The sequence below is a fragment of the Molothrus ater genome, chromosome 24, assembly GCF_012460135.2.
Source record: "Molothrus ater isolate BHLD 08-10-18 breed brown headed cowbird chromosome 24, BPBGC_Mater_1.1, whole genome shotgun sequence".
Lineage (NCBI taxonomy): Eukaryota > Metazoa > Chordata > Aves > Passeriformes > Icteridae > Molothrus > Molothrus ater.
Window position 1 is genome coordinate 1844407 of NC_050501.2, and position 23313 is coordinate 1867719.

General features: G+C 49.4%; 1 protein-coding gene across 1 annotated transcript in view; it reads left to right on the forward strand.

The window, feature by feature from the left end:
- LOC118695364 (transcription factor HIVEP3-like) overlaps positions 1-23313 on the forward strand; it is a 278612-nt gene that overhangs the window by 222865 nt on the left and 32434 nt on the right. The window contains 4 exon segments of the mRNA XM_036396877.2: positions 20766-22555; positions 22558-22629; positions 22632-23108; positions 23111-23309. Coding sequence (XP_036252770.1) covers positions 21328-22555; positions 22558-22629; positions 22632-23108; positions 23111-23309 — 1976 coding nt within the window. The 5' untranslated portion in view covers positions 20766-21327.

Consider the following 23313-nt stretch of genomic DNA (forward strand, 5'->3'; position numbering starts at 1 on the left):
TTGAATATTGTATTAATGATTGATTATTGTATTTGTGGGGTTCCCAGATGGAGGAAGGAATGATGAATCTGACTCCATGTTCTCAGAAGGCTAATTTATTATTTTATGATACTATATTATATTAAAGAATGCTATACTAAACTATACTAAAGAATACAGCAAGGATACAGACAGAAGGTTAAAACGATAATAATGAAAACTCGTGACTCTCTCCAGAGTCCCAACACAGCTTCTAAAGGTGTTTAGAAAGTGTCCAAAGGTGGGAGAAGGGGATGGGGAAGGGTCTGGAGGAGCAGCTGAGGGCTCTTGGTGTGTGCAGCTGGAGCAGGGCACAGTGAGGGCAGAGCTCAGGGATCTGCAGCTCCTCCCGAGGGGCAGCTCCCATCCCTGCTCTGGGCCAGGGACAGCAGCCAGGGCACGGCTGGAGCTGGGCCAGGGCAGCTCAGGCTGGAGCTCAGGGCAAGGCTCTTCCCCCAGAGGGTGCTGGGCACTGCCCAGGCTGCCCAGGGAATGGGCACGGCCCCGAGGCTGCCAGAGTTCCAGGGATGCCCAGGCTGGGCTTGCTGGGGGCTCTGGGCAGGGCTTGGCTTTGGCATTGATCATCCCTGTGGGTCCCTTCCAGCTCAGCACATTCCATGATTCTGTGAGAGGGAGGGATGGGGGAGATGAAGGATGGGGGAAAAATTTGGGCAGCGCTGCAGGGATGGCCAGGCTGGGGCTGTTGGGGTCCAGGAGCTGGAATGGACCATCCACCATTTAAGAACATAATTTTAAAAAATCTTGGTGCTCCAGAACAAAAAATACAAATTTTGCCACTAGCAGCCAGCCAGATGTGGCTACAGGAATATCAAATGCTTTGCAAAGAATAGAAATATTTCTTGGTATTATTATGGGGTTTTTTTTGACCTTCAGCACTGTGGGCTCTCCATGACCAGAGAAAATTGTGCTGGTTTCTGGTTTCTGACCATTGCTGCTCATCCAAACCCCTTCTGGAGTGTCACAGTTGGCCTGTGCACACCACAGCCCCAGCTGCAGCCTGAGGCTTTGTGTGAGCTGCAGAGAAATGTGACTGAAAAGGAGCAGGTTTCCAAGAATTCCCCGTGCTTTGCTTTGTGCAAGGCCTGAAATGCAGGATGTGTTTCTCTTACCCCAAGCGGATCTCCAGCAGCAATTGTAGGTGAATTACAACGAGAATTGCTGGGTTTAGGGAGGGCCCACAGAGATCTGTCCTTGGGCTTTGGGAGTTGGGGTATTTCTCCTCGAAGAGCAAAGCCAACAATAAAAACACCTGGGATTGGATTTTAGAGGTCTGGGCAGTGAAGCCAGACAAAAAAAGCCTCGGAAAAAAGGGAACAGAATCTTAGCAGAGAAGGAATCGATCCCCAGAACATCCTCAGCAAGAGCTGCTGCTCCTGCCACTGTTTGCAGTCTTTAAATCAAGACTATTTTCTGTTTTCATGAGAGAAATTGAAGCTTCGGGGCGAGTCCTGAGCCAGGTGCAGAAATGCCTGGAGGGTTCTGCAGCCTGGGTTTAGCAGGTCAGGCTTAGTCAGGCCCTGGGCTGGCTCCTGGGCTCAGTGTCTGAGTGTCTCTGAGGACCCTGTGGGGTTGTGGCAGCCTTTTTTGAACCATGAATCTTTTCATGTTCCTGGAAAGGCTGATTCCAAAAAATCAGCAGAGTTTTTGGCTGAAATTCCCTGTCTGCAGTGCCCCATAAATAGGAGCATCAGTGTTACCCAGATAAAACTCTCAGGTTTTTGGTTGATAATTGCTGCCCCGAGATGTGCAGGATGTCTCTGCCTCAGCCCGTGCAACTGAAGAACGAGTCTGGACTCTTCACTTTTTGGTCTTGAGGTTTATTAATTCTTATCTATAAAATTTTCTTTCTGCCCAGCTGAGATCTGCTCAGCAGGGCAGCCACAGGCACTCTGACCGCCCCAAGGGTGGTGTTGTCCTTTTATACTGCAAACTACATAGAACATATTTACACTGAATTCCCAATACCTATCACCTATGTTAGACAGTGCACTTCTACTCTAAACCAATCCCAAAGTGCCAACATCACTGCAGAAAATGGAGAACAAGAAGAATGAGAAAGGCTGGACATGCCCAGATTCCTCCATCTTGTCCCCATAACCCCCATACCAAAAATCCTAAAATCTACATTTTCACCCTGTGATCATTTTGTTATTACACCATTCAAACCTGTGTGACTTTCAGGTCCTCATACAAAGCTGGTAACTTGCTCCAGGGGTCAAAATCAAATCCCCAGGTGCTCTGGGCTGTGTGCCAGGGTCTCTGAGCCCCCCAGCGGGGCCCTTGGCAACTCTGGACACCCGGAGGGAGGCACTGAGTTCCGACAAAAAACCAGTGTTATCTCTTAGTCTGGGGCTGAGAGGAGTTCCCAGGATAAATGCTGGGCTAATTTCACTCCAGTTCATCACTGGTGGTGACTTTGAAGAGCTTAATGGGGCTCCTGCTCAACTCACAAAGCAAAAGCTGAGACCAGCAGGGGCTCCATGGGTTATTCTGCCCCTGGGCAAACAAACAACCTCTTGTGCCATGATTCTTTTTAATTTAATGTGTCTTGGGGGATTCATTTTACAGTTCTGAGCCCCTTCCCTTAAACTCCAGGTGTGGGTGTAAGACTGACACATCTGCTGGGGGAAGGAATGGGATCTTCCAAACTGACTTTTAGGAGAGAAAATAAAAACCAAACCCAAAAGCGACCAAAAACCCAAGAAAAATAAAGGCATTGTAGGGCTCACAGAATGGTTTGGACTGGAAGGGACTTAAAGACCATGGGCAGGGACACCTTCCAGGACCTGCTCATGTTGGACATTCTCTCTTTTTGGGTGTGAGATCAGCATTCTGCTCATCTTCCCAACCATCCTCCCTGTGCCACCAGAGCAGGGCCATATTTGCAGCTCTCCTCGGCTGTGGATGAGCTCCAAAGGCTCAGAGAGGAAAATCCTACAAAGCTTTTGGAAACCCAAGGCTGTAATTTGAGTGAGCTCCTCCGCGGTGACCCAACCACTCGGGTTCCCCAGGCCTTGCCCCCGTGGGTGTGGGGTGAGCGGCTCAGGAGGGCTCTGGGGTTTCCTGCAGCCCCAGGAATGATTCAGCACCTTGCAGGCAGCTCAGGTCGGGCTGGTTTGGGGTGTGGGAGCACCATTCTTGCAGCACCCCCTCCTGCAGCTCAGCCCCACATCCCTGGTGAGGGTGATGGAGCAGCACGCAGAGCTGCTGCTGCCTGCACCAGGGAGGCTCCTGGGTGGAGACCCCGAGGGGCTGGAGCTCTCCTGGGGGAGCCTGAGTGCTCCTGGGGGAATCTGAGCCACCCTCAAGCTGTGCTTTGTGCAGGGTTTCCGAGCCCTGGGGCGCTGACAGAGGTGTGGAACCACATCCTGCCCACGCTCGGAGCCTCCCCGTGAGGAGAGAGTGACTGAGCTTGCAGAGCTCCGAGGAGAGCCAGGAACCTCCTGCCCCTTCACAGCATCACCCCACGGGCAGCTTTGCTCCTCTGCCCCTCCTTTTCCCACCCTGCCACTGGCTGGTCACTCCTTGGTCACCTGTTGGTCACTGGTTGGTCACTGGTTGGTCATTGGTTGGTCACTGATTGGTCATTAATTGGTCATTGGTTTGTCAGTGGTTGATCACTGATTGGTCACCGCTTGGTCAGTGGTTGGTCACTGGCTGGTCACTGGTTGATCACCAGTTGGTCACTGGTTGGTCACTGATTGGTCAATGATCAACCAGTTGATTAGTGCTTGGTCATTGATTGGTCTCCAGTTGGTCAGTGATTGATCAGTGGTTGGTCACTGGTCACCAGTTGGTCACTGGCTGGTCACTGGTTGGTCACTGGTTGGTTACTGGTTGGTCACTGGCTGGTCACTGGTTGGTCACCAGTTGGTCACTGGCTGGTCACTGGTTGGTCATTGGTTGGTCACTGATTGGTCACCAGTTAGTCACTGGTTGGTCACCAGTTGGTCACTGGTTGGTCACTGGTTGGTCATTGGTTGGTCACTGGTTGGTCACTGGTTGGTCATTGGTTGATCACTGGTTGGTCACTGGTTGGTCACTGGTTGGTCACCAGTTGGTCACTGGTTGGTCACTGGTTGGTCATTGGTTGATCACTGGTTGGTCACTGGTTGGTCACCGGTTGGTCACTGGTTGGTCACTGGTTGGTCATTGGTTGATCACTGGTTGGTCACTGGTTGGTCACTGGTTGGTCACCGGTTGGTCACTGGTTGGTCACCAGTTGGTCACTGGCTGGTCACTGATTGGTCACCAGTTGGTCACTGGTTGGTCACTGGTTGGTCACCAGTTGGTCACTGGTTGGTCACTGGTTGGTCACCAGTTGGTCATTGGTTGATCACTGGTTGGTCATTGGTTGATCACTGGTTGGTCACTGGTTGGTCACCAGTTGGTCACTGGTTGGTCACTGGTTGGTCACTGGTTGGTCACCAGTTGGTCACTGGTTGGTCAGTAGTTGGTTCAGTGCCTGGCCCTGGGCACAGTCCCAGTGTTCCTGCCCTGCCCAGGGCTGGTGCTGCCCGGGGTCCCTCTCCCTGTGCCCGCTGCTCTGTTTGAAGCCCTGAGCTCTCCCTGCTGCCCCTGCCCTGCCCTGGGCTCTCTCTCAAGGCCTCCTCCCACCCCTCCCTGGGCCTGTCCCCACTGCTGTGTCCCCGCTGTGACAGAAATGTCTCTGCAGACACCAGAACCCTCAGCTCCGTGCAGAACCCAGACCTGAGCTCTGCTCCGTGCCTGTCAGGGCCTGCAGCCGTCCTTTATTTGATGCTCAGGCATCAAGCAGGAATGCTGGCCCCTGGAGAGGGTTTTTTTTTTTTTTGTGCTTTTAATATTTTTTTACCTTTCCTAAAGAGGCTGGAGGCAATTTCAGACTTGCCTCATGTCCAAACGTTGCTTTGCCCATGGAGGGAGAGGCAGCGGTCTTGTTCCAGCACTGGCTGCTTGTCCACAGGGTGGATTTAACTGGGAATTGTCCCTCCCTGGAGCCAAACCCAAATTCTTTGGGATTATTGAGGGGTCCCTGTGCTCAGGGCTGGTTTGCAGCAGCCCCTTGAGGAAGGAGTTGCTGTTAAAGGTTCAGGACTGCGCTTGGTAAATGGTATTTGGGGAAAAAAATATTGTTCTGCTGTGAGATACACCAGGAAAAGAATTGAGAATCCAGCTGTGAGGGTTCCTGGATTTCATCAAGGAATCTGAACAAAAATCCAAAAACTCTTCGTGGCATTTCTCACACTGACCCAGCAGAGTCAGAGGGGGTTGAGGATCCACTTTGCCAGCAGCTGATGGGTTTAAGGGTTTTTATTTGGATTGTTTATTTTTTTTTAAGCAGCTACTTAATCTCAAATTCAGGTGTGTGGCTGCTTGTGACCTTTAACTGAAGAATTTCTTGTTTGCATTGAAATAATTATTTTGGTGATCTCTCTGCTGTTCTACCAGAGATTTCATCCCAGGGAGGGTTTTTGAAGCATTCTTCTCCTCAGGGCTCTGCAGAGCAGGAGGATTTTTGGATCAGTAGCTGAGTATATGAGTAATTTCTGGCTCGGGGTTCTCTGCAAATCCCAGATATGTTTTTTTAATTTCTTAGAAAAAGGTAACACACATTGAAATAAATAAAACAGGTTGGATGTGTTAAGGAAAATATTTGTCCATTTTTTCTTGATAAACTCATTTAAATTCTTTTAAAAGTACCCCCAAATGAACATTTTGAAGCCTATTTTTTATTGAGCCCTGTGCTAAGCTGAAGGAATGTGATCTCAGATTTCCTGGATGTCTGTCCACAGGGATATATATCCACTGTCTTTGCTAGGGATGGCTTAAAAAATATTTATTTGCCTTGAAATCTTTAATATTTGACCTGCAGATAATTTCCTTGATGCCATTCCAGCTTTGAGCCATGATGAGCTCAGCTGGGAGGTGCTGGGAGGTGTTTTCAAGGTATTTTTGGTCACCAGTGTGAGCTGGTTTCTAATTAAACAGGAGCTCACATTTATCTCATTAGAGACACGATAACAAACGTGCACAGCACTGGCTAATCATTGGGAACGGATTCCCTGAGTCTGGCAGGCTCAGAAAAGGGGGTTTTGTGTCACTGAATGGTCTCCTTCTCCTGGTCTGCACGAAGGTGGCATTTTGCTGCTGGTTTGGGTTTGTTGGGATGATTTTTCCAGGCCCTGGATGTGACCCAGCAGGTACAGCTGGAATTTTGCCAGGAGGCACAGAGTGCACCCGGGACTGCTTTGCTTTGGATTCAGGGGAAGTTACGGAGCAGAACTTTGGACCTCAGTGGTGACTCTGGGGGTCACCTCGCAATTTGCCACCTGCAGGTGCTTTCACCAGTAAATATCAACAGCAAAAGGCCCCAAAATTGAGTTGTTTCTCATGAATTAAAGTTCTGGAATGTTCTGCCCGGGGAGGTGGTGGAGTCCCCATCCCTGGGGGTGTTTAACAAAGCCTGGATGTGGCACTGGGTGCCAGGGTTGAGTTGAGGGGTTGGGGCTGGGTTGGACTGGATGAGCTTGAAGGTCTCTTCCAACCCAGTGATTCTGGGAATTCTGGGAATTCTGGGAATTCTGTCAATTCTGTGATTCTGGGAATTCTGTGAATTCTGTCAATTCTGTCAATTCTGTGATTCTGGGAATTCTGTGGCTGCCCCAGCCCTGGAAGGTCCCCGGCCAGGTTGGAAGCAACCTGGGGGAGTGGAAGGTGGATGAGCTTTTAGGTCCCCCCAGCCCAAACCATTCCATGGTTCCATGAATCCGTGCCCGAGTACAAGTCCAGCAGGTGGATGCAGCAAACACAAACCTTCCACACGAGCTCCTCCCCTGCTGTGTTCCAGTGGCACCAGATTAAGATCCCTGTTCCCATAGAGTGGGAATGGGGTGAGGCTGGGGTGAATCCTCCTGCCCATCCTTCACCCCAATCCCCCTGGGAGCTGCTGGGGTGATCTCCCTTGTGTGGCTTTGTCCTCCTGGCTGCATCCTGTTCCCATTTGGAGCCCTCAAACCCTTACAGGGATAAAGGGAAGGGAAATGTCAGGAAGTGGCGCTGTCTGAAGAAATGGAGCAAGGAAAAGGCAGCACCAGGATTCCTGGGTTTTAATCTGGCATTTAAATCTTGGAATGGCTGTTCCACCCCAGGCAGGACCCTCCAGAATCTTACTTCGATATAGAATTGTTCAATTAATGATTATTTGTCCTGCAGCTTTGCTGGATGCTCAGATTTATCCCACCAAAGCTCAGAGCTCTTCCCCATCCAATTCCACCTCAGGTGTCCCAAAGAGCCACCCCAAACCACTGGAAGCAAAAGATGCTGGAAGAAATATTTGGCCAGGCTGCATCCCTGTGTAGGCGTCAGGAATTTCTGAGGGATGCAATGGGATTGAAAGGGTGGAGACTCCCTGGAGTGGAGGAGATCCTGTCTGGGGTTCTGAGCACGTGGAAAATCCTGCTCTGGGTTTTGTGCCGTGCCCCCAGCCAAGTGCTGGTGCTGTGGATTCCTGAGGAACAGGTTTATGAAGGGAAAAACCCGAGGAGAGGGACACGCAGCCAACGGGGTCCCTACATAAATATTTGCCTTCATCTACAAGAAGGATCTGTTAAGAAGAGGCCAATCACCTGGAAATGACCCAAAACACGTCCTGCTGCTCGTTAAGCCCTGCCTGTTTCCCTGGCACAAGGTGTATTTTTGTATGAGCAGACAAGGCAGTTCTGTGAGCCTGTGATGACAAGGGAGCAAACACTGCCCAGACTTGACTCTGCTCTCCCTGCAAAGCTCCCGACATTCCCTCCAAACTCAGTCATGCTTTCTCTCCTTTTCCTGTTAAACAAATGCATATCTTGATTTTGAGTTATTTGTGCTCTCTGTGTGCACTCCAGAGCTCCAAAACACGAGGTTTTCCCCCCTGTATCTGGTGTGGGGAACATCAGGATTTTCCAGGGGGGACAGGTCTTCCCACCCTTCCCAGCTGTCTGAAATGGGGATCTGTCTAGAATTGCCTAGAATTGGAATTTGGCTTGGAATTTTTAACCAGAATTGCACATGGAGCTGTGTGTGTGTGTGTGTGCACAAACAACTGCAGGATAAAAATATAGATATATAAATAAATATATACAAATAAATATATACAGTAATATATATATACATTTAGATAAATAAATATATACAAGATATAAATAGAAATGAATATATCTATATAAAATATAATATCTATATTAAAATATAGATATATAAATAAATATATAAAATAAATATATACAGTAATATATATATACATATAGATAAATATATACAAGATATAAATAGAAATGAATATATCTATATAAAATATAATATCTATATAAAAATATATATAATAAATAAATATATACAAATAAATATATACAGTAATATATAATACATATAGATAAATAAATATATACAAGATATAAATAGAAATGAATATATCTGTATAAAATATAATATAAATATTAAAAATATAGATATATAAATAAATATATAATAATAAATATAAACAGTATATAAATATACATAAATAATAAATAAATATAAAACAAGATATAAAAAAAAAATAAGTATATCTATATAAAATATAATATCTATAATAAATATAGATAAATAAATATATAAAATATATAAAGTTATATATATATATATTTTAAAATATAGATATATAAAAATAAATATATACAAGATATAAATAGCCACACTATCCTTTGGAAATGAGGGATTGGGTAAGGAAAAACTCCACCTCGTGCAGCTGGCTCTGCATTCCCTGGTGAATCCCTTTCCAGCAGCTCCACCTTGCCTGGGAAAATATTTACCTGGAGAAAAGCTGTGTTAATGAACCCAGCCACAGAGTGGGAGCACAGCAGAGGCTTTGTGGGGCTGAGGGTGGCACTGGGGACAGGCAGGGCCTTGCTCACGGTGTCACATTCATATTTCTGGGTTTGTCACCGTTTCTGTAATGTGACAAAATGTAAATGAATGTCAGGATTTGCTCCCCACAAGGTTCTCTGGAGAAGGGAGATTTCCAGCCTGGAGAGAGGATCAGAAGCTCTGGGTTTGCCTGTAGGAAATAAATGGATTATTTATCTCTATTTCTGCCTTTCACTGAGGGTAGGGAAAAGCCCCATTGCCTTTGGTCCTGAATCAGCTGGGAAAGTTTCCTTGTTGAATTTCCACTGAGATTCCAATTATTTTTTCCATTTAAACAGAAATCTTTCAGCATCTCCTCTGTATATTTAATTAAATAAGATCCAGACTGGTGCACACAACACTGTGTGTTCCTGCTGCGTCCAGAAAATGGAAAAATCTGATTTATTTTGATTCCACACTTGCACAGGTGCAGGAATTCCCAAACAAAAATTCCCAAGCAAAAAAAGCATTTGCACCATGCTAATAGAGGGAATTTATAATATATTTGTATTTTTACAGTACCTTCCGTTCTTTAGAGCACTGAGGAACTTGGTTAACACAAAGCTGGAATTCCAAAGCTGGAATTCTGTGCATGAGGAGAGGGCAGCCTTGTGTGGTACTGCAGGGCAGCAGGAAAAGGGAGAATTCCTGCTCCTCCCTCCTGCATCCAAAGCAAACTGGCAGCTTTTTGTGATATCAGCTGGAAGGATCCCTTCAGTGGGGCTGAACAATAATCTCAGAGTCGGTTCTAATTCCATTCTGTTTAAATCTTATTGCACTTTGCTTAATTGCTTCTGCTTTGTCGTTAACGAGACAAAGAGCAGTTTGTGTAAGGGAAAAATTGTCGAGCGGCAGAGCTGGAATTTGCATGTTAAAAGTTTCCTTTTTTATTGTTTTCATTGCCTTCCAATCCCTCGTTTGGTTTTGTTCAGTCCTACAAAGCTGCTGTGCCCTGCAGCTGACATCACCGGCCTGGCTGTGTCCTGCCAGGGCATCCTTAGGGAAAACTCCTCTGGATCATGCCCAGGAAGGCTCTGCATGGGCAGGACCAGCCCTGCACACACTGGGATGGGGCACTCCCTGTGCCAGCCCTCCAGCAGCCTGGGCGCTTCTGCAAGCTGCCAAAAGGGTCCCTCTCTCAGGATATTTGCAAAACACACCAAAATTCCTCATTTTTTCACTTTTTTTTCCATTTTTTCCCATTTATTCCTAAATTTTTTTCCCATTTTTTCCCATTTATTCCTAAATTTTTTCCCATTTTTTCCATGGATTTGCTCCAGCTCCCACAGCAACCAACAGTCAGGAAAGCAGGGACTGAGCCAAACAATGCAACCATGACACTTCTTGGGGGTTTTTGGCTGAGTTTTTTTGGTTTTTTGGTTTTTTTTCCCAGTTATTTTCTTTAGTGAATCGTGAGGGGAATGCTACTCTCAGGAAGCCCTGGAATGCCAAATAAAGGCAAGGAAATGGCATTAATTCAGCTGGAGGAAACTTGGGAAAAGCTGCTCATCCCTGTTGTCCCCCGCTGTGGAGAGCCAGCAAAGGCTGAGTTACTACGAGCTGAAAAGGGCACATTTGCAACTTTACTGCAGAGCTTTCCCAGTGCCCTTGTTGGAACAAACTTCCCAGGGAAGTGGTGGAATCTCATCCCTGGAAGTGCTCAGAAAATGAGCGGGCATGGGCTTTGGTGTTTTGGTTTGGAAAGCCAGGTGCTGCTGAGGAAGGCAGGAGCCTCCCCTGAAATGGAAAATGCAAACCCTCCCCCCTCTGAATTGCTGTAAATTTTAAATCAAGGGGCTCTCAGGCAAAAATATGGGAGCAGGAATAACAGTTCTTTAATAGGAAAAAAAAAAAAAAGGATAAAATAAACAATGCAGTGAACTAAAGCAACAGTGCCAGAGTCAGAACCCAGCCTGACACCCTGTGGGTCAGGCTGGTGGCAGCAGAACCATTGGAATTGTGGCTCAGCCCTCCTGCAGTGCCAGGGCTGGTTCTGCTGGAGCAGGGATCCTGGAGAAAGGTGCAGTCTCTGCCTCTGCAGATCCAGGGCAAGAGGCAGCTGCTGTTCCTCTGGGCAATCCAGTGCAGAAGCCGTGCTGGTGTTCCAGAATCTCCAGATTCTATCCGGGTAGGAATGCTTGGCTCCTCCCTCTGGGCTCCCATCTGCCAATGGGATGCTGTAGTTCTTATCAGCCACAGGGACATTCCATAGCTGTTATCAGCAGAGGAGTGGTGTGGAAGAGATAAGGAAAACTGCCCATGAACAGAAGACAACTGCCATCCAGATGGCAAATAGAACACAATTTGCTTGATAATCCAGGACATTTGGGAATATGGTGGGATTGGGTGGAAGGCTGGACTTGTCCTGGAGAGCTTTTCCAACATTAATAATTTGGTGTTTCTGTGGAAATCCTGCAGGAGTTACATGGGCTGGTGTGGGGTCTGGATCCTGGGTGGTCAAATCTGTGTGGATAAAGTGCTGGGAATATTTTGGGAATGGGGATTAGCTCGTTATTGCCACAGCCACGAGGTCCCTGCTGCTGCCTCCTGGCTGCCCTCAGCTCTGCTTTGGGGGGTCATTCACTGGCCATCCCACTGGTGTGGCTGCAGCCCTCCTGCTGCTCCAGGAATTGTTCTCCTGGATTCCAGGGCAGAGGAAGTTCTAAATTAGTCCTCACGGACAGCTCAGCCCAGGTGTGTGAGCAGCAGTCAGCACCTGGGGCTGGCTGGGCTTCATTCAGGGGAGAGGATCAGAGAAGGGCTGGGACAAAGCTGGGAGCTTGAGCTCTGCTCCCTCCCTGAGGGCGGAATACAGGTTGGATATCAGGAAAAGGATTTTACAGAAAGGTGATAAAGTTCTGGAATGTTCTGCCCGGGGAGGTGGTGGAGTCCCCATCCCTGGGGTGTTTAACAAAGCCTGGATGTGGCACTGGGTGCCAGGGTTGAGTTGAGGGGTTGGGGCTGGGTTGGACTCGATGAGCTTGAAGGTCTCTTCCCACCCAGTGATTCTGGGAAAATTCTGTGAATCTCTGCTGGGTTCCTGTGCTGGGAGTTTGGGATCTCTGCTCCTGGTGGAGCTGGGATTTGTGCTGGGCTTGAAGGATGAGCCAGGCTCTGGCACATCCCAGGGTCAGCTCCAGGCCGGGCTCTCCCTGACCTGCTGCAGCTCCCAAACCAGGCTGGAAAATGGGCTTTTCTGGGAGCCCTGCTCTTCCCAGCACTGCTTTCAGACCCTGCAGAGTGCAGCCCAGGCTCAGAGCGCCGGGTGGGTGTCTGCAAGCTGCCCTCTGCTCTCCTTCTGAGCAGTCTGGCAGCCTGAGCCCTGCTGTAGCTCATCCTCCTGCTCAGCTTCCTTGGAGCTTTTCCCTCTGCTCCGTGCCAAGGCTGGAGCTCAGCTGGAGCAGGAGGAGCCACAGGAGCAGCAGGGCAGTGCCTGGTGTGGGGCCATCCTCCAGCCTCAGCTGCAGAGCTGCTGGGGCTGCTCCAGGGCCGGAAATGAAGGAGGCAGGATCAGCTGAATTCCTGAATGGAAGGAGCTCCCTCCATCTCGGGGGCTGGAGTTTGGGTGTGCCCTCTGCACAAGGATGAGATTCACCTTGGAGCAAGATCCAGCTTCTCAAATTGGGAAATAATCTTATTAAAACCCTTCCTGCACATGCCTTCATGGGGTGTTGGAGATGTGGGCATCCATGGGCTGTTGGATTGTGGAAGAGGCACATGGAGAAGGAAGCAGGGAGTGTGGAGCCAGTCCTGACTCCATGGGAATGGCCAGATTTGGTGTGTGAATCCTTGGACTGATGTGTGACTCCATGGATTGGTGTGTGTGCATCCATGGATTGGTGTGTGAATGCATGGATTGGTGTGTGAATCCATGGATTGGGTGTGAATCCATGGATTGGTGTGTGTGAATGCATGGATTGGTGTGTGAATGCATGGATTGGTGTGTGAATCCATGGATTGGTGTGAATCCATGGATTGGTGTGTGTGAATCCATGGATTGGTGTGTGTGCATGCATGGATTGATGTGTGTGCATCCATGGATTGGTGTGTGAATCCATGGATTGGTGTGTGTGAATCCATGGATTGGTGTGTGTGCATCCATGGATTGGTCTGTGTGAAGCCATGGATTGGTGTGTGTGAATCCATGGATTGATGTGTCCATCCATGGATTGTGTGTGTGAATGCATGGATTGGTGTGTGCATCCATGGATTGGGTGTGTGTGCATCCATGGATTGGTGTGTGTGAAGCCATGGATTGGTGTGTGCATCCATGGATTGGTGTGTGTGAATGCATGGATTGGTGTGTGAATCAAGGATTGGTGTGTGTGAATCCATGGATTGGTGTGTGCATCCATGGATTGGTGTGTGAATCCATGGATTGGTGTGAATCCATGGATTGGTGTGTGTGAATGCATGGATTGGTGTGTGAATCCATGGATTGGTGTGAATCCATGGATTGGTGTGTGTGCATCCATGGATTGATGTGTGTGAATCCATGGATTGGTGTGTGTGCATCCATGGATTGATGTGTGTGAATCCATGGATTGGTGTGTGTGCATCCATGGATTGGTGTGTGTGCATCCATGGATGGGTGTGTGAATCCATGGATTGGTGTGTGCATCCATGGATTGGTGTGTGTGCATCCATGGATTGGTGTGTGTGAAGCCATGGATTGGTGTGTGCATCCATGGATTGGTGTGTGTGAATGCATGGATTGGTGTGTGAATCCAGGATTGGTGTGTGTGAATCCATGGATTGGTGTGTGCATCCATGGATTGGTGTGTGCATCCATGGATTGGTGTGTGTGAATCCATGGATTGGGTGTGAATCCATGGATTGGTGTGTGAAATGCATGGATTGGTGTGTGTGAATCCATGGATTGGGTGTGAATCCATGGATTGGTGTGTGTGAATCCATGGATTGGTGTGTGAATCCATGGATTGGTGTGTGAATCCATGGATTGGTGTGTGTGAATGCATGGATTGGTGTGTGAATCCATGGATTGGTGTGAATCCATGGATTGGTGTGTGTGCAATCCATGGATTGGTGTGTGTGAATCCATGGATTGATTGTGTGCATCCATGGATTGATGTGTGTGAATCCATGGATTGGTGTGTGTGCATCCATGGGTTGGTGTGTGCATCCATGGATTGGTGGTGTGAATCCATGGATTGGGTGTGCATCCATGGATTGGTGTGTGAATCCATGGATTGGTGTGTGAATCCATGGATTGGTGTGTGTGCATCCATGGATTGGTGTGTGTGCATCCATGGATTGGTGTGTGTGAATCCATGGATTGATGTGTGTGCATCCATGGATTGATGTGTGTGAATCCATGGATTATTGTGTGAATACATGGATGGGTGTGTGAATCCATGGATTGGTGTGTGCATCCATGGATTGACGTGAATCCATGGATTGGTGTGTGTGAAGCCATGGATTGGTGTGTGTGCATCCATGGATTGGTGTGTGCATCCATGGATTGGTTGGTGTGAATCCATGGATTGGTGTGTGTGAATGCATGGATTGGTGTGTGCATCCATGGATTGGTGTGTGGATCCATGGATTGGGTGTGAATCCAAGGATTTCTGGTTGTCCATGGAAGACAATCCAGGCAGTATCCAAGGAGAGGCTCATCCAGGGAGGGTCAGGGTGAGCCATTCCCAGTGACCCCCCCAAAGCTCCCGGCCATGGAACCGGGCTGTCATCGACTCCTTCCCGCTGCAATCCTGAGGTTGAGCAGGAATCACAAACTCCCTCTCAACTCCAGTTGTCCCTTCCTTCTATTATTGTTTTTCCCCACTCCTGTGGTTTGAAGGGACGCAGACACATTCTGGGAGGTTTCTCAATCCCTGGGTTCAACCAGGAGCACATTTCCAGGGAAAGGCCATTCCTGCCTTCCCTGTGCTCAGGGCACGTGGCCTTGGATGGAATCACTGCTCACCACGAGCTGCCTCCCCATCCTGGCAGCCTGGAGGGGTCAGTCCTGGGGAATTCTGAAGGAACCATTAGGCAGGAGTGGTTTAAAAATACTAAATAGTGGCTTTTAAATAGTGAGAAGGGAGAGCAGCAGGGATTTGCACAATCCCACGGAGGAGATGAGCTGGGAATGCTCAGAATTCCTCACAGGCACTGGACCTCGAGGGTCATCTTGAATGTCTCTAAAAAAGTTGATTTTCTTGAATTTTGCTTGCAAGAAAACAGGATCAGTGTCCTTATGAAAGCGAGACACCCCTGAGAAGCCCTCTGGCATGAGGGAGTGCCTGCAGGGGCAGGAGCCAGGCTGCAAATCCCATTTTTAGTGATGGAAAAGGAGCAGCAGGAGCTGGGAGGGAGCTGGGGCTGCCTGGAGGCTGAGCCAGAGCCCTGTCCTGGCTGGGCAGAGCCGAGTGCTGCTCCAAGGAATTCATGGAAGTGCTGATGCTTTGCTCCATCCCTGCCCTTCTGTGGCTGCTGCTCCTCAGGCTGCACTGGGCTTGCTGCTTTTTTCTCTTCTTCCCCCCACTTCTAGTTCTGATGGTGTTATTTCTGGGATATTTAGCTCTCAAATATGCAGATTTTGCAATAATTTCTCTGTTGTGACTCAAATGCTTTTCTGGAAAGCCTCTTTGAAGTGATGAAATTCTCTAGATTAACCCTTTGCCTTGAATAAATGCAGAGTTGGGTTTGTTCATGTTTTCCTCAGGGCCCTTCTCTGCCTGGAAAGGTGGGAGGGAAAACTGCAGAAACTCTGTGGGATAAAAATAAAAAGTGAATTAGCACAAACTTTTAATCCTGGATTTTTTTAATGAGCAGAGAAAGTCTCCTGGCTGCCTCCCCCCATCTGTTTCCAGTGAAGAGGATCCTTCTTTATCTCCCTGGGTCTCTCCCTTCCCAGAGGATCCCAGCCCCCCCTGGGCCCTCAGTGCTGAGTCACAGCCCAGCTGTGGAACAGGGAAGTGTCCCCATCTGGAAATGGGGACTCACTCAGGCCTAGCAGAGATGAACTCGCCCAGTTTCACACAGGAAATGTGTAACCAAAGTGGGAACTCAACCCAAATCTCTCCAGTTTAGTCCTGGGTTTTCTTCTCCCCTCAGTGAACCACGGCAGCTCAGCAGATGTTGCTCAAGTCTGAGGGTCCAAACAGGTGAATTCCACAATCCTGGAATGGTTTGGGTTGGAAGGACCTTAAATCCCATCCCATCCCACCCCTGCCATGGCAGGGCCACCTCCCACTGTGCCAGGTGCTGCCAGCCCCAATGTCCAGCCTGGCCTTGGGCACTGCCAGGGCTCCAGGGGCAGCCACCCCTGCTCTGGCAATTCCAGCCCAGCCCCTGCCCACCCTGCCAGGGAACAATTCCCAATTGCCAAGATCCCATCCAGCCTGCCCTCTCCAATGGCAGCCATTCCCTGCTCCTGTCCCTCCATCCTTGTCCCCAGTCCCTCTGCAGCTCTCCTGGAGCCCCTTCAGACCCTGGAAAGGGATCTCAGATCTCCCCAGAATCTTTTATCCTTTTATTCAGCTGAACACCCCCAGCTCTCACAGCCTTTCCTCACAGGAAAGGTGTTGGGAGGTCTATGGAAGGTGAGTGTGAGAACTAATTATTCCTAGGAACTGAAGAGATCTAAAGGCAAAACTCGAGACTAAATACGAGCTTTGGAGGAAGGGCTGGGCCAGGAGGAGACGTAACTGATCCAGTGTTGGGATTAAATGTGTGAGATGGTGTTTCTCGTTTGGACTCAGATGTTTGTTAGCTCTTATCTCTGTCACAGTCCCATAAACCCTGAGTTCTGCAGCACTTCACTCTCACACTCTGAAAATGGAGCCCTGTCTCTCTCTCTACAAGGCCTTTTAAGGATAAACTGTCCAATTAAGAAATGACACCTAATTATTTTCACTTTTAACCCAATATCCAACCACCCATGGCCTGCAATGGGGACTTTTTATCCAATTACACAAAACCACCCAAACCCATGGAGGAGAAGGAGAAGGAGAAGGAGAAGGAGAAGGAGAAGGAGAAGGAGAAGGAGAAGGAGAAGGAGAAGGAGAAGGAGAAGGAGAAGGAGAAGGAGAAGGAGAAGGAGAAGGAGAAGGAGAAGGAGAAGGAGAAGGAGAAGGAGAAGAAAGGAGAAGGAGAAGCCTCTGCCCCAAAACCTCCATCTTGCTCCATATCTATTCCTGTATTCTAAACCCCAAACTCTGAGTTTCCACCCTGTGATCTCACACACTTCTATCCAAACTCCACACCCACAATCCCAGCTCTGTCATTCCATTCTGGAAGCTTCTCCGTGGCCTCAGGTCAGTGCAGTGTTCTCTGGGGGTCAGTGCCTGGCAGCACAGAAAGTCTGGATTCTCTGTACGCAGGGCTCCAGCAGAAGCCCTGGGCTGGAGCAGCTCAGCCTGCAGTGCTGTTTGCTCTGAGCGTTGGTGCCACCCCGGGGAGCTGGGAGCACCCCAGGGGCTCCCCAGCTGTGGCGCTGTTTGTGCCCTGCTGTGGTTACCTGGGCCTGTCTCCAGCAGGGCCCTGGCTGCTCCTGCAGAGGTGGAGCTGCAGGATCTGCACACCCTGAGCCCAGCCTGCTCTTTCTTCCACAGGCTGAGCTCAGCCCTGGGCAAACAAGAGGGGGACACCACCAAAATTCCCCACTGCCCATTGCACTGTGAGTAACCTCTGCTTTCTCCACCCTGGCTGCCTTCCCTGCCCTTTGCAGCGGCCTCACCTGGGAGCAGGACCTGCCTTTCTCTTTGTCCAGTTTATTTTGCTTTCACTTCAATTAATTTGAGAAACTTCTGCCTTGTGAATCCTCCTAGTGCTGCATTTTTATATTTCTGTGTCCAGTTCTGGCCTCTCAGTTTGGGAAGGACTTTGAGATGCCTGAGAGCATCCAGAGGGGGCAACGAGGCTGGAGAGGGGCTGGGAACACAAACCCAGATGTGCCATGGCAGCAGCTGGGATCTGTGTGCCCTATAATCCATGGGGCTTTTTCCTTTAGGATTTGCAGTCATTGTTCCAGTGCCATGCTCAGGATGCTGAGGGAAAGAGAGAATAGAAATGGTGAAGGGTTGTAGAATCATGGAATATCCTGAGCTGGAGGGGACCATGGATGATGACCTGCCCAGAGCCCCCAACAGCCCCACCCTGGCCATCCCTGCAGCTCTGCCCAAATTTCTCCCCCATCCTTCATCTCCCCCATCCCTCCTCTCACAGAATCATGGAATGTGCTGGGCTGGAAGGGACCCACAGGGATGATCAATGCCAAAGCCAAGCCCTGCCCAGAGCCCCCAGCAAGCCCAGCCTGGGCATCCCTGGAGCTCTGGCAGCCTCGGGCCGTGCCCATTCCCTGGGCAGCCTGGGCAGTGCCCAGCACCCTCTGGGGGAAGAGCCTTGCCCTGAGCTCCAGCCTGAGCTGCCCTGGCCCAGCTCCAGCCGTGCCCTGGCTGCTGTCCCTGCCCAGAGCAGGGATGGGAGCTGCCCCTCATGAATTTCCCCTTTTTTTCTTCCTTCCCTCTGGATCCTTGGTGCAGAAACTCTCCCAGGCTTCATTTTTTTTCTCCCATTTTTTGTTGCACTGTTAAATTTTTCTTGGAGAGGTCTCAGCCTGGATTAACTGCATCCAGTCATGAGAATTGTCCTTTGCCACTGGCATTCCAGGAGCTTCATTCCCAGTAATGGAATAAAGATGTCTAGAGTAGCCTGGACTGGCCTGGAATGGCCTGCTTGCTGCTGTGGGCAGCCAGGTGTGTTTGTTTGTTGGTCTGTTCTTGAATAGTGCAGAATTCCTAAAAAAATAAAAATCAACTGGGGCCATGTGTTCAGCAGAGGAGAATGAGGATGGTCTGAACATTTGGGGTGATATTGAATTAACTCAAGAATTTTCTTTGCAAGCATAATTATTAAACATTTAGGAATTGATATGTGGCCTATAGGAGAAAATTCAGTGTTATAATGTTTTTCAGGTTGAGTTGGGAGTTCTTAAATGTGAATATTTGAGTTTGTGGCAGCTCACTCTGCTCTTGCTGAAAAAATCCCTGCTTAAGTCCACTTCTACCCAGTTAATGTTCTCTGTCCCTGCTTAAATCCAATCTCCCAGGTTAAAAAGCTCTGTGTGTCACGAGTGGGGCAAACCCCAGCAATCTGTGCAGAAATCAAGGTGATAAATCAGCTCCACGAGTGCCTTTGATCTTGAATAAATGCTGGGCTCAAAGTCTAGCCCAGACCACGGCCAGGGTTAGTCAGCACTGAGGGCTCTCTGAAATGGGCTTTCAAAATGTAATTGAATCCTTCTCCCAGCAAGGAGCCTGACTTCCTCAGCAAGTCAGGGCAAGAGCAGGTGCTCTGCAGGTCCTGGGAAGGTTTGAAGCTGGTGCTGGAAGGGAGCAGGACCTGGATTTGAGGAAAAAAAGGTGAAGTTCAAGGCTCGAACTGATTTTGTGTCCTTTCCTGAGGTGCGGTGTCACAGGTGGACTGGACTTATCCAGCCAGTAAAAAATGACATCTCAGGGGAACCCATGTCCCTGAGCCGAGCCCCTCATGGGGGATCCATTGTCCCCACTGGGTCCCTGCCTCTCTCCATGAGGGAGATGTGTCCCAGGACCTGCACCCTCCGTTTGGCCATCTGAGGTGGCAGTTTGCAGCGAGTCTGTGCTGTGTCCCAGGGTGTCCCAGTATCATTACACTGCTAAATTCAGCTAAATCCCCTTCAACTCCAGGTCCCTTTTCTCACTGACTCCACAGGGCTGTAGGAGTGCATGAGCAGTGAGGAATCCTTGGAGGACTTTGTGGATTCTCCTGCTGGCTCTTCACCCTGCAGGAGGAAGCTGGGCCATGGCTGAGCTCAAATCTCAGTCCCCTGCTCCTCCCTGCTCTGCTGGACTGGCACTTCAGCCCCATCCCCTGGGAACTCAGGGATTGGAGTGATTTCCTCTAATTAATCCAGTCCTAGTAAGGCACCACACCACAGGGCAGGCAATACCTTCAAAAAGAAGGATAATAATTTATTTGTCATTATAAATCACACCTATCAATTAATTTAGAAAGCGCCTCCCTTCTTTTCCTTCAGAGCATCCCACCCATTTCCACTCCATCTCCTGGAGACACTGGCTGATTCCAGTGTGGTCAGGGTGCAATTCCAGTGCAATTCCCTCCCGGAGTGTCCCATCAGGAGCTGTGTTTGCTCAGGGTGGTTAATAGGCTTTGAGAGGTCCCATCCACACTCATTTCAAGGGAGTTTCCCTTTAGAAACAGCCCAGGATGACACCCCACGTGTGTGCCACAGAAATTGGATTTGCACCTTTGTTTGGTGACAAAAGGCAGGAAATTAAAGAGGCAACAGTTCAATAAAAGCTCCTCTTTACCTGCCTTTGTTGTAGGTGACGCTGAAGATTAGCACAGCTCAAGAGCAGCTTTTATCCAGAGAAGATGCCTTGTTATTTGTCAGGGATGTAAGAGGTGTGAGGCAGGGCTTTGAAGTCAGTCGGTTTGGAAGGGAAATACAATTATAAAAACTTTAAACCCCTAAATGTTTGCAGGAGATTAGGAGGAACTCGAGTTTGAAAGCGTTTTAATTCATTTTTCCAAACTGTCTCTGTTTCAAGTTCCTGTCTTTGGTTGCTGCCTCAGAGCCAGGTTTTGTGAGCATTAAACCGAGTCCCTGAGGTTTGCCTGAGTGCAATTTATGTTTAGGTTTAGGCAGACATTCAATGAGTTGTTCTGAATTATTTGTGTACAAAATATTTACTGTTAACCCCGCCCCCCAGAATGAGCAGCGGTTAATTACTTACACACAAAAGCTAAAAAAGTTTTTTTTTTGTCTGTTTTTCTTTTGTATGTAATTACAGAAATGTGGGAAATACTTTTCCAAGGCTTTTGAACTCCAAAGTGGAACAGAAGGAAGACACAGGGGACATCCACCGTTCAGTGTTATTTTCCTTGCACAGGAGAGAGAAGAAAAAAAAATAAAAAAGGATCTTTCTGAGATGAGCACTAAAGTCTCAAGTTTTCAAAGGTTTGCATAACAAACAAGAGACACATTGTGGGTTGCATCTTGACTTTGAAGGCTTGCCACTGTCAACTGAAATAAAATGGCAAGGTTTAAAGCCTTAACCAAGTTCACAAGGAAAATATTTGGACTGAAAGTTTTGGAAAGTTTTCTCTCTTTGAAGTAGTTTGTCATGTGTTACCAATGTGAACTTTATTGACCTTGAAACGTTTTTTTTTTTTGAATCAAATAGCAACTAGTGACACTTTAGTAAAATCTTAAATCAACAACCATCTCCTGGCGGCTCCAGCTTCGTAGCAAATGCAGGCAAAACAGGGAATCTACAGAGGAGACCTTTATTATTCCTAAATGAAGCCTGCCAAAACCTTCCCGAAATAGCATTCAAAGACCCTTTTAAGGTCATGGATCCTGAACAAAGCCAGAAGAGCACAAAAAAGGCTGAGGAAAGTCCAAGAAAGAGGCTTCCCAAAGGAGAGGCTTTCCAAGGCAGTATTTCATCCCCAACTACGTACCAGGGCAGCTCTGCTCCTTCCCAAGGAACCCCTCTCCAAGATATCATCTCGCAGCAGCACTTTTCCGGCTCTTTGCCCGTTCCACGAGAGGACCCTCAGGAGAAGCCCGGCCACCAGAAACAACCCAAGCCCTCCTCCTTTGACCACCCCGCCCACGTCCCGCAGCTTCAGCAGCACGCACTGGCACCAGCATTTATGTCCCCGGGGAAGCCGGAGCATGTCCTGGAAGGTCCCACATGGCAGCTAGTTGATCCAGTCAGGCCAGGGCCCTCTGGCTCCTTCCCGTCCCCCGGGCTGCACGCCCACCACGGCCAGCTCCTCCCGTCCCACTCGCCCATCATTCCCACAGAGGACATGCCGGCCGTGCAGAAGGTCTTCATCCCCCGCCCCGCCCAGGTGTCCCTGAAGCAAGCTGAGGAGGTGCACAAGAAGGAGAAGAAGCCCCAGAAGCCGGGCAAGTACATCTGCCAGTACTGCAGCAGGCCCTGCGCCAAGCCCAGCGTGCTCCAGAAACACATCAGGTCCCACACGGGCGAGAGGCCCTACCCTTGCATTCCATGCGGCTTCTCCTTCAAGACCAAGAGCAATCTGTACAAACACAGGAAGTCCCATGCTCACCGGATCAAAGCTGGGCTGGCCTCAGGGATCGGAGCAGAGATGTACCCATCGAGCCTGGAGATGGAGCGCATCGGTGGGGAGGACTTCGAGGAGCCAACGGAAGGGGAGAGCACGGACTCAGAGGAGGAGACGGCAGCAATGTCGGGGCACGCCGTGGAGCTGTCGCCCAGGCAGAAGCACACCCTGCTCTCCAGCAGCCTGCTGAGCGCGGGGAGCCAAGGCTCCAGCCACGACCGCTGCTCGTTGTCCCATTCCAGCATGTCCCAGTCCCTCGAGGACAGCTCCCAGTTCGTGGAGCCGTCGTCGGAGCACGCCCTGAGCCATAAGTCTGAGGACACCCACACCATCAAGCAGAAGCTGGCGCTGCGCCTGAGCGAGCGCAAGAAGGTGATCGACGAGCAGGCGTTCCTGAGCCCCGGCAGCAAAGGCAGCACGGAGTCCGGGTACTTCTCCAGATCCGAGAGCGCGGAGCAGCAGATCAGCCCTCCCAACACCAACGCCAATCCTACGCCGAGATCATCTTCGGGAAGTGTGGGAGGATTGGGCAGAGGACGGCGGCGCTGGCTGCAAACACAACCCAGGGGTCCCACACCTGTCCGGCGATGAGAAGCCCAGCATGGTCCCGTTGTCTGTGCCTAGAACACAGGTGATCGAACACATCACTAAGCTAATTACCATTAACGAAGCTGTTGTGGATACCAGTGAAATCGACAGCGTGAAGCCCAGAAGAAGCTCTCTTTCGAGGCGTAGCAGCATTGAATCCCCAAAGTCTGGTGCGTACAGAGAACCGTTTCAGTTCGATATCAAGTCTGGCTCCAGCAGCCAGCTGGATGCAGCGAAAGTCCTGGCATCCCACGGTGAAAAAATGAAGCCCGAACAATCATTGTTGTCACTTCAGCAATCCCACAGTGCCACAGAGACAGTGCCTCTCCTAAGAAGCCACTCAATGCCTTCTGCTGCATGCACTATAAGCTCCCCACACACCTTTAGAGGTAGCTACTCATTCGATGATCACATCATGGAGCCGGAAGTCTTAAGCCGCAGCCAAGCATTTCCTCCCACCCTCGAATGCTAAAACGCCAACCAGCTATCGAGCTACCCTTGGGAGTGGAATACGTCTCAGAGGAGGTCGGCTCTGCCAGCAAAGAAACTGTTCCCAAACCTCCCGAGGAGCCTGAAACCAAGGAAAGCGATCTTACCAAAAAGTCCCGCAAGGCCCGAAGGGCGAAAGGGTTCATGTACGAGTGCAACGTGTGC